This window comes from Myotis brandtii, unplaced genomic scaffold, assembly GCF_000412655.1.
Source record: "Myotis brandtii unplaced genomic scaffold, ASM41265v1 scaffold376, whole genome shotgun sequence".
Taxonomy (NCBI): domain Eukaryota; kingdom Metazoa; phylum Chordata; class Mammalia; order Chiroptera; family Vespertilionidae; genus Myotis; species Myotis brandtii.
In genome coordinates, this window is record NW_005364451.1 from 371,880 (window position 1) to 386,204 (window position 14,325).

Below are 14,325 nucleotides of genomic sequence, written 5' to 3' on the forward strand. Positions count from 1 at the left end.
TGGGCCAGCTTTAGCTCTGAGGCTTGGCTGCTGAAAGCAGGTATCTGGTTTGTTTGGGTTCTATCATCGATACACTGTATCAACTCTAGCTCTGAGATCCCGGCTGGCTGAAAGCGGGTTTCTGGGGTTTTGTTTATCTTCTATAAATGTTACAATGTTTCCAACTGAAGCTCAGAGTCTGGCAAGGCAGGCGGGGAACGTTGGAGTCCTCTGTCACTGAAGGAAGCAAGCCTCCCTGTTCGCATCAGCTGCCTGGCTGCCGACCGCCATCTTGGCTGGCAGTTAATTTGCATATCTCCCTGATTAGCCAATGGGAAGGGTAGCGGTCGTATGCTAATTACCATGGTTCTCTTTTATTAGTGTAGATAATAACAACCTATATAGTTACTATTAAAAAGTACATTATTCACTATGACAGAAGCAAATGTGGTGCAGTCCATGGGCTCTAGGCTGAGAAGAGCAGTTCCACTCATTACACATGAACTAGGTGCAGTGGTCACCAACCTTTCAGACCTCATGGACCACCAGTGGTCCACAGACCACCAGTTGGTGATGGTTGAACTAGGGGACTACTCCATTGTGTTCAAGTTTGAGAAAATAGAGACATTATCCATGGTCCTTACTCTCATGCAACTCATGATTTGCTGTAACAGACTTGTTATTGAAGAAGTATACTAGACTTTTAGAAGTGCTCAAAGGAAGTGAGGCAGGGCAGTCACAAAAACCTTTCTAGAAGAGTCTTGAAAGAGAAGCACTGGGTGACAGGCCTGTATCTCTTTTAAAATGCCATACCTCTTTGTCCATCCATTAAGTATACCAAATGCTTTACTGAGGATGCTAACAGCTTTGAGTGGCTAAGAGCACTTTACAAGATGACAGTTCTAATTAAGACCTAGAGGCCAGAGCTCTAAAAGTCTCTACTGAGATATGGCACAGAAACACTTATGTTTCAGAGTTTTTCTATCCATCCATTGGCACAGTGCTGTGAATATGTCAAGAGTGGACAACTGCATAAAGTGATAATCATAAATGAGGTAACTTGTTTCTCCCATGAATTACTCATTGCTTGTTGTGGTGAGTTACTGAACCTTGGGTCCATTCTCAGAGCTTATAAGGCTATAAATTCAGATAGTTTGTTAATATGTACTAGCTATGTGGCTGATTCCTGAAAGGATGACTCTGCCTAATTTGTTCAAAGGTGCTGCTTTAGGGTATCTCTGTTTAAACTGTACTATCTCTTGCAGTCTGGATTTTCATTTGTGTAGCAAATATTAGCAAGGTGATCAAGGAGGCAAGGTATGAGAGGAGGTCCCAGAGGCTGCAGTACACATGGCTAACTTTCTGGTGGCGTTAACAGGACTTATCTACTTTCTTTTTATATATAACATAGCTCACCCCATTTGGACTTCTTTCAATGCTCTATTTGATCTAGTTCATGAGGTTTACATTTCCATGCTCTTGAGCATACCAACACAAAGGTTTTGACTATTCTCCCTTCCCTAAGTTTGGATGACTTTGGATTACAGCAACTGCCTCATCACCATTCTGGGGGATGGAGAATATAGGGAATATTCATAGGAGAGAATAAAGGTACAGGGAAATTAAGATAATTACCTAAGATAAAAAGCAAGTAAGTGACAGAACTCAGTACTTCTGACTTCTACTATTGCTATCAATTATAAAATTATTATAATATTGTTTTAAATGTGTTTATAATCATATTTCTATAAATAGTCAGTAATTATGGCAAGACTATTGTTAATAAAAATAGTAAAATTAGGGGTGATGTTAATTATAGAAGCTACTATTTATTGAGAGATTACCATGTGCCAGATATTGTGCTATGAGCTCTGCAAACATCTCTGGATCCCCCAACAAATCTGAGTTTGGTATCATTGCACACAATTTACATATGATAAAACTGAGTCTGAGAGGGGTAAAACATCTTGTTCAAGGTCATATTCATAGTAAGTGGGATTGCCAGATTTTCAGTATATTTCATTCTGACTCTAAAATTTATATTGTTAACCACAACATTATAGAGATCAAATGTGTATCTAAAATTTAAACAGATTAGAAAAAATAAATAGGGAGTGACGTCAGAGGAATGGTGGCATGAGAGAACCCCTTAGCCTCTCTCCCTGAAATTTCAACAAGTTAACCAACTATAATTCAACAAAGAAATCCCTGTTTAACACAGACACATGCCTAAGAGACCCACACATTGAAACATGTGGGCAATCAGGAATAAATAGGGAGCCAAGAAGGCAGGAAAGCACAGATGGCCCATAGATGCAGCCTTGTAGGCTGGGAGCTCGTGGCTCAGCCTGGAAAGAGGAGAAAGCCAGTAGTAGCAAGTACTTCCTTCAGCCAGGAGGAACAGCGATATGTGGCAGGAGGAGGGTGTATGAAGAGGGGAGGGGGGCAACCAAGCAGAGCAAGCAGCAAGGGAGCAAACAGTGTCTGAGTCAACAGAGCACAGGGTTCTACCATGCGGCTCTCATTGATGTACCACTGGTGGTGGTGTTTCAAAGAAACAGAACCACAGAGCCCTGCTGTGGCTTGGACTCCCAAAACTCACCTCCTGTTGCCCTAGGTGTCAGGTTCAGGGATGTAGCATCTGTAAACCAATAGCTGCTGCAGTAAGATTGCTATTTCCCTCTGTGACTGACCCCCAGGAGAGGGGCTTTGGGAAGACCCTGTGGAGGTCAGGGGTCGCCATTACAGCGAGGGCAAAACAAAACCCTACCCCCAAGCAGTGGGGATGTATTCTTACCAAAGCCATGGAGGTCAAGACTGGGAGATCAGAGAGGTAAAAAAAATCTGTGATTCAATGCCATCTACTGGAAAAATAATATATAGACAGAGATAGATGCATAGGCAAAGAAGAACAGCAAATACTATGAGTAACCACAGTAATGAGGATGACGAGAAAGAATATGAAAAATTTCCAGAAAGCATGCTGGAACACATGGAAATATATAATAAAAATGTCAGAGATTTCAAGATTCAGTTCTGAAAATACTCAACAAGATGTGATAAAATGCAGACAGATGATTTAGTGCACTCAGAAAACAAACCAATGAACAAAATGAGTACTTTACCAAAGAGATTGAAACTTTATAAAGAACCAATCAGAAATCCTGGAAATGAAGCATTCAACTAAGGAGATTAAGAGTAAACTACTGAGCATAGAAAACAGAGCTTACCACATGGTGGAAAGAATTATGATATTGAAGGTAAGAATCCAGAAATGATGCAGAGGGAGGAGAAGAGAGACCTGAGCATAAAGAAAAATGAAAGACTTCTATGAGAACTATCTGAATCCATCAGAAAAGGCAATATTATAATTATATGCATTGCAGAGGAAGAAGAAATGGAGCAGGGGACAGAGAGTCTATTCAAACAAATAGTGGATGAGAACTTCCCAAATCTATGGAAAGAACTAGATCCTCGAATCCAAGAAGCAAGCAGCACCTAGTTACCTTAATCCAAAGAGATCCTCTCCAAGGCAGTTGGTATTAAAACTGTAAAAAATTAGTGAGAAAGAAAAAATTCTCAAAGCATCCAGGGAAAAGAAGGAAGTGACCTACAAAGGAAAACCCATCAGAATTTCATCTGATTTCTCAGCAAAAACTCTACAAGCCAAAAGAGAATGGAACCAAATATTCAAGTTCTGAAAGAGAGAAATTACCAGCCATGAATAATATATCCAGCAAATTATCCTGTAAATATGAAGGAGAAATAAAGACATTCCCAGACATACAGAATCTGAAGGATTTTATCACCAGAAAACCTTCATTGCAGGAAATATTCAAGGAAGTTATTCTACCTGAAACAAAGAACATAAGGTTATAACACTATGAGTAAGATCACCAAAAAGCTTATAGCAAAAACAGGGATAATTAGTGATGACAAAAACTTAAAAGGGGAGGGAATAAAGGTCTGAACTGGCAAAGGAGGATGAAGATCAGATGTATTCAAAAGAAAAAAAAAACTTTGGTATATATGCAACTTTATTTTTTATAAACCTAATGGTAGTCACACAAAAAAATCCCCAAACCAGGTCACATAGCTTAGAAAAAGAGGAAACAGAGGAAAGGGTATGGAATACCATCAAACAAAAACAACAGACAGAAACAGAAAGGAAAAGAACCAATGGAGGCACAACACTACCAAAAAATAAAATATAAAATAGCTATAGGAAATCCTCATACATCAATAATTACCCTAAATGTAAGTGGTCTGAATTCACCAGTAAAGAGACACAGAGTAGTAGAGTGGATCAAAAATCAAAACACAGCCATATTTTGCCTACAAAGAGACACATCTAAGCTGCAAAGACAAAGGTAGAGTCAAAGTAAAAGGGTGGAAAATGATTCGCCAAGCAAATAACATCCACATAAAAACAAGTAAAGCCATACTTACATCTGACAAAATAGATTTAAAGAAAACAAAGATAAGGAGAGACAAAGATGGACATTTTATAATGATAAAGGGGCATTACATCATGAAAACATAACACTTCTTAATATATATGCACCCAAACAGGGAGCACTGAAATATATAAAACAACTACTCACAGAACAAAAGGGAGAAACAGATCAAAACACAATCATAGTTGGGGACTTTAACACTCCATTGACAGCTCTAGAGAAATCAAGCAAACAGAAAATCATAAAGAAATATCACCCTTAAATGAATCACTATACCAAATGGACATAATAGACATTTATAGAACCTTTCATCACAGAACATTAGATTATAGATTCTTCTCCAGTGCACATGGAACATTCTCAAGGAGAGACCATAGGTTGGGTCACAGAACTAGCATCAACAAATTAAAGAAGATTGAAGTTATACAAAACATATTCTCTGACCACAATGACTTGAAATTAGAAATCAACTACAAAAATGAAGAAGCCCAAAAGTATGTGGAGATTAAACAACATACGACTAAAAAATGACTGGGTCAAAGAAGAAATAAAAGATGAGATCAAAAGATATGTAAACAAGTGAGAATAACAATACAACATATCAAAACTTCTGGGATGCGACGAAAGCAGTAATAAGAGGGAAGTTTATATCATTACAGGCCTATCTCAAGAAACAAGAGAAATCCCAAGTAAACAACCTAACATCAAATCTTAAAGAGCTAGAAAAAGAAGAACAAAAGCAATTCAAAATCATCAGAATAAAGGAAATATTAAAATTAGAGAAGAATTGAATGAAATAGAGAACAAAAAGACTATACAAAAAATTAATAAAACAAAGAGCTGGTTCTTTGAAAAATTTATAAAATTGACAAACCCCTGGCTAAACTCACTAAGGAAAAAAGGGAAAAGACCCATATAAAATTCAGAAATGAGAGAGAAGTCACCACAGACATCACAGATAAACAAAGGATCAGACTAGAATATTATGAAAGAATATATGCCACAAAATTCAATAACCTAGAAAAAGTTCCTAGAAATATATACTAGTAACCTTCCTAGACTAAATCATGAAGAATTAGAAAATATAAATAGACCAATCAGCAGTGATTAAATTGAAGCAACCATAAAAAATCTCCCAAAAAGTAAAAGTCCAGGACCAGATGGCTTCACCAGTGAATTCTACCAAACGTTCAAACTCTTCCAAAAAATTGAAGAAGAGGCAGTACTTCTTAACACGTTCTATGAGGCCAATGTAACCCTGATACCAAAATCTGGCAAAGATAACACAAAAAATGAAAATACAGACCCATATAAGGGAACCTTCATTCACTGCTGGTGGGAATGTAGACTGGTACAACCACTATGAAAAGCAGTCTGGTGATTCCTCAAAAAATTAAAAATAGAGCTACCATATGACTCAGCAATACTTCTCTTGGGTATATAACTGAAAAACTAGAAATCATGTATTCTCAAAGATATATGCAACCCTATGTTTATTGTAGCATTATTCATGGTGGCCAAGACATGGAAACAACCAAAGTGTCATGTGATAGAGGACTGGATAAAGAATATGTGCTAATAAAGGGTGAGATACTGCCATTTGCAACAACATGGATGAACCTTGAGAATATTGTGCTAAGTGAAATAAGTCAGTCAGAAAAAGCTGAGTTATATGATCTCATTCATATCCTATATAAAAAAGAGGTAATATGCAAATGCAAATTGACCGTCACACCCTTGCACAAGATGGCTGCCACAAGATGGCCAGCAGGGGAAGGCAGTTATGGGTGATCAGGCCAGCAAGGGAGGGCAGTTTGGGGGGGGGGGACTAGGCTGACAGGAGAGGGCAGTTAGGGGTTACTGGGCTAGCAGGGGTGGGCAGTTGGGGCCAACCAGGCCAGCAGGGGGGCAGTTAGGGGGGGCCAGGCCAGCAGAGGGGGGGAGTTAGGGGTGATCAGGCTGGCAGGAGGTCCAGTTAGGGGCGATCAGGCAGGCAGGCAGGTGAGCAGTTAGGAGCCAGTGGTCCCGCATTGTGAGAGAGATGTCTGACTGCTGGCTTAGGCCAGATCCTCAGGACATTCCCTGAGGTGTCCCAGATTGGAGAGGGTGCAGGCCAGGCTGAGGAGACCACCCTCTCATGCACGAATTTTATGCACCAGGCCTCTAGTCTATATAATAAAAGCCTAAGCAACGTTACAGCGTAATGACCAGAACAACTGATCACTATGATGTACACTGACCACCAGGCAGCCCCTTCTCCTATCTGCACCATGTCTGTGGTCTCATGCGTGCCCTTCACGTTGTTTGTGTGCTAAATCCACAGGAACTAAAAGTGACTTGAGCTAAGTTAACTCATCATTCTCAACATTTCTCAATAAGGGGTCCCGATTGGAGAGGATGCAGGCCAAGCTGAGGGGACCCCCCTTTGCATGTATTTCGTACACCAGGCCTATATGGGATATAAAGTGGAAACTCATGAACACAAACAGCAGTGTGGTGGTTGCCATAGGGAAGGGGGTTAGGGGGTCTTAATATATGGTGACAGGAGAAGATTTGACCTTGGGTGATAAGCACACGGCACAATATACAGATCTTGTAACCAGAAACACACACTTGAAACCAATATGTTCATGTTGGCCAACGTAAACCCAATAAATTTAATAAATAAATATAATTTTAAAGAGAATAAAGAAAAGTATTTAATTCAGGTTATTAATACCAAGAAAAAGAATCAATTGACCTAAAAGTGAGCTCTGGTTTGGCAAAAACTCACAAAAATAACTATTGAAATAGCTTTGGTTGTCCATGAAGCTCAGTCAATAAGACCTAGACTGTGATGCAACTAAAGAATCATTTCCACAATAGTTTGTTGCATTATTAGGATAATAGTGTCCATGATAATGGAAGTGAATAGCCTACTGACCTCAGACCATGTCCTTAGTCTTGTGCTCAGCTCTGGGCTGTTTAGAAGAGAATTACCAGAATGAGGGAGGAGAAACAAGAGAAGGAACTATGTTCATTCTGGAGATAAACAGATTCATGAGGAACCATAGTGACCCTCTTCAAATCTTTGAAGGCTTTTCCTGCAGAGGAGGGAACAAACTTCTTTCCTGTCTTGCTAGAGAAAGAACTCTGAGATCAGTCAATGGACCAGGAGTTAGAGGAAGGCAATTTCAGCTCATGAGAGAAATTTTCTCTAATTAAAATTATCCCTTACAATAAAATATGTTACCTACTCTTCAATGGAAATGTTTAAGCAGAGGCTAGAGGACAACTTTTAGAACTGTTATACTGGAGATCCCTATTGTTGTGAGAATTGGGATGGGGTGGTTACTAGGTAGAACCATCCCACTTTTACATTCTCTGTTTTTTATTTTAAAGGGAATGTTTGAGTGGAGGGTGGGTATAGCTCCTCCTTTTAAGTAGAAAGTTGGTGATCTTATTGAATATGCTCTAAATGTCTTTGATTGGCAACTGGGTTCTTATCTTCTCTCTCCCCAGGTGTCACCACTGTTCTCACCATGACCACCCTGAGTATCAGTGCCAGAAACTCCTTACCTAAAGTGGCATATGCGACGGCCATGGACTGGTTCATAGCCGTCTGTTATGCCTTTGTATTTTCTGCGCTGATTGAATTTGCCACTGTCAACTACTTCACCAAGAGGAGTTGGGCTTGGGAAGGCAAGAAGGTGCCAGAGGCCCTGGAGATGAAGGTGAGATACAGCAAGGGTGGGGGCTGGGAAACACTCCTGAGAGAACTGTATTGTAACCAGGAGTGGGCAGCCTGCAGCCTGTGGGAACTGGCCAAGGCTGTGTGCTATTCACTGGGGTCATCAATCCATTTCTCAACTGGAGTGCTTCTTGGCAATGTGGGGTGTTTGCTGGGGGCAAAGAAAAGAGGGTATGTATCATAGAGGACTGATACCTGGTGGTGAGGGACCAAACCTAAATGTGATACTGCTAGACTCAAGGGGAACCCTTTGTATTTACAAAGTCAACCAGAAGAGTGGACTTTAATTTCAACCCAGCCCCTCACTTTCCAGTATGTTCCCATTACAATCAAACCAAAGTGATCATCATTCCTTCTGTGTCTTTGCTTAATTTTTTACTCTATCTGGAGCATTCTTTTTTTTTCCTGCCTGGTGAAGACCTATTCATTCTTCATGACCCAGAGGAAATACGATTTTCTTCACAGAGCCTTTTCAGAACAGCAAGATAACTTTAGCTTTTCTTGGGGTTGGGTGGCGTAGGGAGATTGCTCTTGATATTAAAAGCATATTTGTGTTAGTGTTATTTGCCACTGCCCTAGACTAATCTTCTTGAGGGCAGAGGCTTGTCTGCACCATCTTTGTAACTAGCCAGCATTCTTTCACAGCATCTGACTCAGTAAAAACTGAACAAATGTTAATTGGATCGGTGGACAGATAAGAAGAAAGAAAAAAAGGAGAGAAAAAATAAACCACTGGAATTTGGTAGGAATAAAACAATAATACAGTGAAATCAAGATTTTTGTCCTTGGCTAATTTAAGAGTCAGATCTCTAGATCTAAATGAAGACTATCCAAAGACACTAAAATAACCTGGTAGATGTGGTCACAGAACCATTCCAGTACTCTTTGAAGAATCATGGAGAAGAGAAAAGATAATGAAGTGGTTTTTTTTTCAAACTGGAGGAAAATATATATATTCCATAGAATACAGATTGGTGAATTGACAAAATTTTAAAATAGATTTTAACTATTTAGATAGAATTTATGAACTCCTTACTATAAATTATGAGACATAAGCATGTTTCTATTTCTTCCATCTATTCTAACATAGGGATTTTTGGTTAATTTTATTATCATACTTAGTCTAGTTGTTACCTTTGTATCCTTAAAATATTTATCTATGTAATACTTGATTTATCAGCTATGGACAGGGTCTATTGACCCCTCAGTCACTATATGATATAAAAATTAGCATACCAGTACTTATCCTAGCTTTTACCTCGTCTCTCTACCAGTCCCCATCATCTACCAAATTTGATTTATTTTACTACCATTTCTGAATTGACGATTTTATATAACTTATATGCTATTAGGCAGACATAATTCTTATAGTTGATTAGTCATAGTTTAATACATTTAATACATTTAAATGAATTATCTTCTCAAAATAGTCCTTTTATTCATTTTTTCATTCATTGCTTAGTTAACTTAGGCTATCCTCAGAAGTTTCTTTAAGAAGGGCTCATGGGAACCATATTTCCTGCTATCTTCCATGTGTAAAACTGTCAATTATGTGCATACTTGAATTATAGTTAAGCTGTTTTACAATTCATGAGTCACATTTTCTTTCTCTGACGTCCATGTAGATATTGAATGTTGTTATGAAGAAATTTAAAATCAACCTGAGAATATTGTACATAATAGAGGACTTGATTTTATGGCCTAGCCAATATGCATGTTTCTTTTATTTACAAATTCTAGTTATTTGACAATGATATATATTGATCCATCCATATGAATTTTTTCCAGGACAGCATATTAACCTTTAAGCCAATAGATTTACAGTTATCTTTGTTACAGGAAAGCTTTCCTAAAACACATCTTGTTCTTTTCTCTTCCTAGAAGCACAAATTATATATATAATTGAAATTTATCTTTCATATCTACCATTTTCCCTAATAACTTTTAAGTGTTATTTTCTGTTTTCCCTAATAAATTTTAACTATTATTTTCCATTTCATTTTGCTCATTTCTCTCAAGCCTATCTTCCATATCTCTATTTTTCACCACTGTCTATTTCACCTTTATTTGTGTGGTAATATTTTTATTTTTTTACATTCAATATTATTTTATATTAGTTTCAGGTGTACAGCACAGCAGTTAGGCAATTATATATGTTACGAAGTGTTCTCCCTATATTTCCAGGACCCACGTGGCACCATACATAGTTATTACGATATTGTTGACTATATTCCCTATGTTGTACTTTACATCTCTATGACTATTCTTAATCTACCAATGTGTACGTCTCAATCCCTTCACATTTTTCACCCAATCTCCCAACACCTCTCCCATCTGGTAACCCTCAGTCTGCTCTTCATTCTCTCTGTGTGAGTCTGTTTATGTTTTGTTTGTTCATTTATTTTATTCTTTAGATTCCAAAAATAAGTGAAATCATAATGTATTTTTCTTTCTCTGAATGACTTATTTCACTGAGCATTGCACCCTCTAGGACCATCCATGCTGTCACAAATGGTAAGATTCCATTCTTTTTTTACGGCCAAATGATATTCCATTGTATATATATGTACCTCCATTCTTTTTTAAAAATATATATTTATTGATTTTTTACAGAGAGGAAGGGAGAGAGATAGAAAGTTAGAAACGTCGATGAGAGAGAAGCATCGATCAGCTGCCTCCTGCACACCCCTTACTGGGGATGAGCCCGCAACCAAGGTACATGCCCTTGACTGGAATCGAACCTGGGACCCTTCAGTCCCCAGGCCGATGCTATATACAGTGAGCCAAACCAGCTAGGGCTGTACCTCCATTCTTTATCCACTCATCTATCGATGAGCACTTGGGTTGCTTCCATATCCTGGCACTTATAAATAATGCTGTAATGAACATAGAGTTGCATATATTATTTCCAATTAATATTTTAGGTTTCTTTGTATAAATCCATAGAAGTGAAATTTCTGGGTCATAGGAAATTCAACTTTTGAATTTTAAAAGAAATTCTATACTGTTTTCCACAGTGGCAGCACCAATCTGCATTTCCACCAACAGTACACAAGGGTTCCCTTTCCTCCACATCTTCACCAACACTTACCATTTGTGCATTTATTGATAATAGCCATTCTGACAGGTAACTTGCATTTCTCTAACAAATGGTGACATTGAGCATCTTTTCATATGTCTGTTGGCCAGCTGTAGGTCCTCTTTGGAGAAGTGTCTATTCAAGAGCTCTGCTCATTATATAATTGGGTTGTTTGTGTTTTTGGTGTTGTGTTGTATGAGTTTCTTATAAATTTTGGATATTAACCCTTTATCAGAGGTCTCATTGGCAAATGTGTTCTCGCATTCAGCGGATTGTCTTTTCATTTTGTTTCCTTTGCTGTACCAAAACTTTTTAGTTTGATGTAGTCTCATTTGTTTATTTTTCTTTTGTTTTCCTTCCCTGTGAAAATATATCAGAAAAAAAGATTGCTAAGAGAAATATCACATATTTTACTGCCTTTGTTTTTTTTCTAGGAATTTTATGGTTTTGAGTCTTACATTTAAGTCTTTAATGCAGTCTGAGTTTATTTTTGTATATGATGAAGGTGTTCTAGTTTCATTTTTGCATGGCAAATTTTCCCAGCACCATTTATTAAATAGACTCTCTTTGCTCCATTGTATGCTCTTGCCTCCTTTGTCAAATACTAATCTATATATATAAAAACCTAAGTGACCATCCAACTGTTCAACCGTTCAACCCTCAGACCAGTAGCTATGATGCACACTGACCACCAGAGGGCAGATGCTCAATGCAGGAGCTGCCAAGCTGCAGTGACTTGGCAGCTGTGGTTCTTGGGTGATGCACCCAGAACCAAAGAGGAAGGAGCCCAATACCAAGGTACATCACCCAACAGCTGCCCTCTTGCAATCCAGGACCCCTCAGGGGATGTCAGAGAGCCAGTTTTGACCCCATCCACGTAGGCCAGGCCAAGGGACCCCACCTGCCAAAGGGACCCTGCTCACTCCACAGATGCCTTTCAAGCCCTGGCATTGCCCCAGGTGTGGCCGGCCAGGGAGGGACCGTGGAAGGTTGACTCCAGGGCATGTCCATCCTGTCTCACCCAGTCCAGCCCCACCGGCCACCTTGTAATTAATTTCCTTTCAATGTGCACAAATTTGTGCACCAGGCCTCTAGTTGATAAAAGTGTGAGTTTATTTATGGGCTCTCAATACTGCTGCATTGGTCTATATGTCTGCTTTTATGCCAATACTATACTGTGAAATCAGGTAGTGTGATACCTCCAACTTTCTTGTTCATTCTCAACATTGCTGTGGCTACTCAGGGTCTTTGTGGTTCCATATATATTTTTGGACTATTTATTCTTGTTCTGTGAAATAATCCATTGGTATTTTGATAAGAATTGCATTGAATCTTTAGATTTCTCTAGGACATTTTAATAATGTTAATTCTTCCTACCCATGAGCATGGTATGTGCTTCCATTTAACTGTATTTTTTGCAATTTCTTTCTTTGGTGTCTTGTAATTTTCCAAATACAAGTCTTTTATCTTCTTGGGTTAAATTTGTTTCTAGGTATTTTATTTTATTTTTACACAATTGTAATGCAATTGTTCGTGTAGTTTCCATTTCTGATAGTTCATTATTGGTATATAAAGATGCAACCATTTTCTGAATATTTATTTTGTGTCCTGCTAGTTTACTGAATTCATTTATCAGTTATTGTAGTTTTGTGGTGGAGTCTTTGGGTTCTCTATTTACAATATCGTGTGATCTGCAAATAATGACAGTTTTACTTCCTCCTTTCCAGTATGGATGCCTTTTATTTCTTCTTGTCTGATCACTGTGGCTAGGACTTCCAGTACTATGTTGAATAAGAGTGGTGAAAGTGGACATCCCTGTCTTACTCATGACCTTAATGGAAATGCTTGTAGTTTTTCCCCATTGAGTATGATGTTAGCTGTGGTTAGTTATATATGGCCTTTATTATGTTGAGGTATGTTTTCTCTGTTCCCACTTTGCTAAGAATTATTATCATAAATGAGTGTGGGATTTTGTCAAATGATTTCTCTGCATCTATTGATATGATCATATGATTTTTATCCTTCATCTTATTTATATAGTATATCACATTAATTGATATGTGGATATTGTAACAAACTTGCATGTCAGAAATAAATTCCACTTGGTTGCTGAATTTGGTTTGCTCATAATTCTATATCTCTGTTCATCAGGGGTATTTACCTATAATTTTCACTCTTCATAATGTCTTTATATGGTTTTGGAATTAGGCCTTATAAAATGAGCTTGGGAGTCTTCCCTCCTCTTGACGTTTTTGGAATAGCTTGAAAAGATAGGTGTTAGTTCTTTGAGTGTTTGGTAAAATTCACCTGTGAACCATCTGGTCCAGGATTTTTGTTTGTTGAGAGTTTTTTTTTCCTCTTTTTACAGCTTTGATTTCATTAGTTGTAATCAGTTTGTTCAAATTTTGTCCCTTCTTGATTCAGTTATGGAAGATTGTATGTTTCTAGTAATTTATGCCTTTCTTCCAGACTATCCAAATTGTTGGCATATAGTTGTTCATAACATTTTCTTATAATGCTTTGTATTTCTATGATGTCAGTTGTTACTTCTCCTCTTTCATTTATAATTTTACTTATTTGGGTCCTTTCCATTTTTTTCTTAATGAGTCTGTTTAAAAATGTATCAATCTTGTTTATCTTTTCAAAGGGCCAGTTCTTGATGTCATTGATATTTTGTATTGTTTTTTTAGACATTGTTAAATTTATTTCTGCTTTTGTCTTTATTATTTCCTTTCTTCTACTCACTTTGGGCTTTGTTGTTCTTTTTTTACTAGAGGCCCGATGCACAAAATTCGTGCAATGGGGGGGGTCCCCTCAGCCCAGCCTGCACCCTCTCCAATCTGGGACCCCTTGGGGGATGTCCAACTGCTGATTTAGGCCCGATCCTGGAGATATCCCTCTCACAATCTGGGACCGCTGGCTCCTAAATGCTCACCTGCCTGCCTGCCTGATTACCCCTAACTGCCCCCACTGCCAGCCTGGTTGCATCCCAACTGCCCCCCCCCCACTGGCCTGGTCTCTCCCAACTGGCCCCCGCTGGCCTGGTCACCCTCAACTGCCACCCCTGCCAGCCTGGTCGC

At 38.5% G+C, this 14,325-nt stretch overlaps 1 protein-coding gene across 5 annotated transcripts in view; it reads left to right on the forward strand.

Moving 5' to 3' along the window:
• The window catches only part of GABRA3 (gamma-aminobutyric acid (GABA) A receptor, alpha 3), a 241,088-nt gene that overhangs the window by 192,797 nt on the left and 33,966 nt on the right, over nt 1–14,325 (forward strand). For all 5 annotated transcript variants that reach the window (XM_005872355.2, XM_005872356.2, XM_005872354.2 and 2 more), the window contains one exon: nt 7,938–8,149. In XM_005872355.2, coding sequence (XP_005872417.1) covers nt 7,938–8,149 — 212 coding nt within the window. The remainder of the gene's footprint in view (nt 1–7,937; nt 8,150–14,325) is intronic.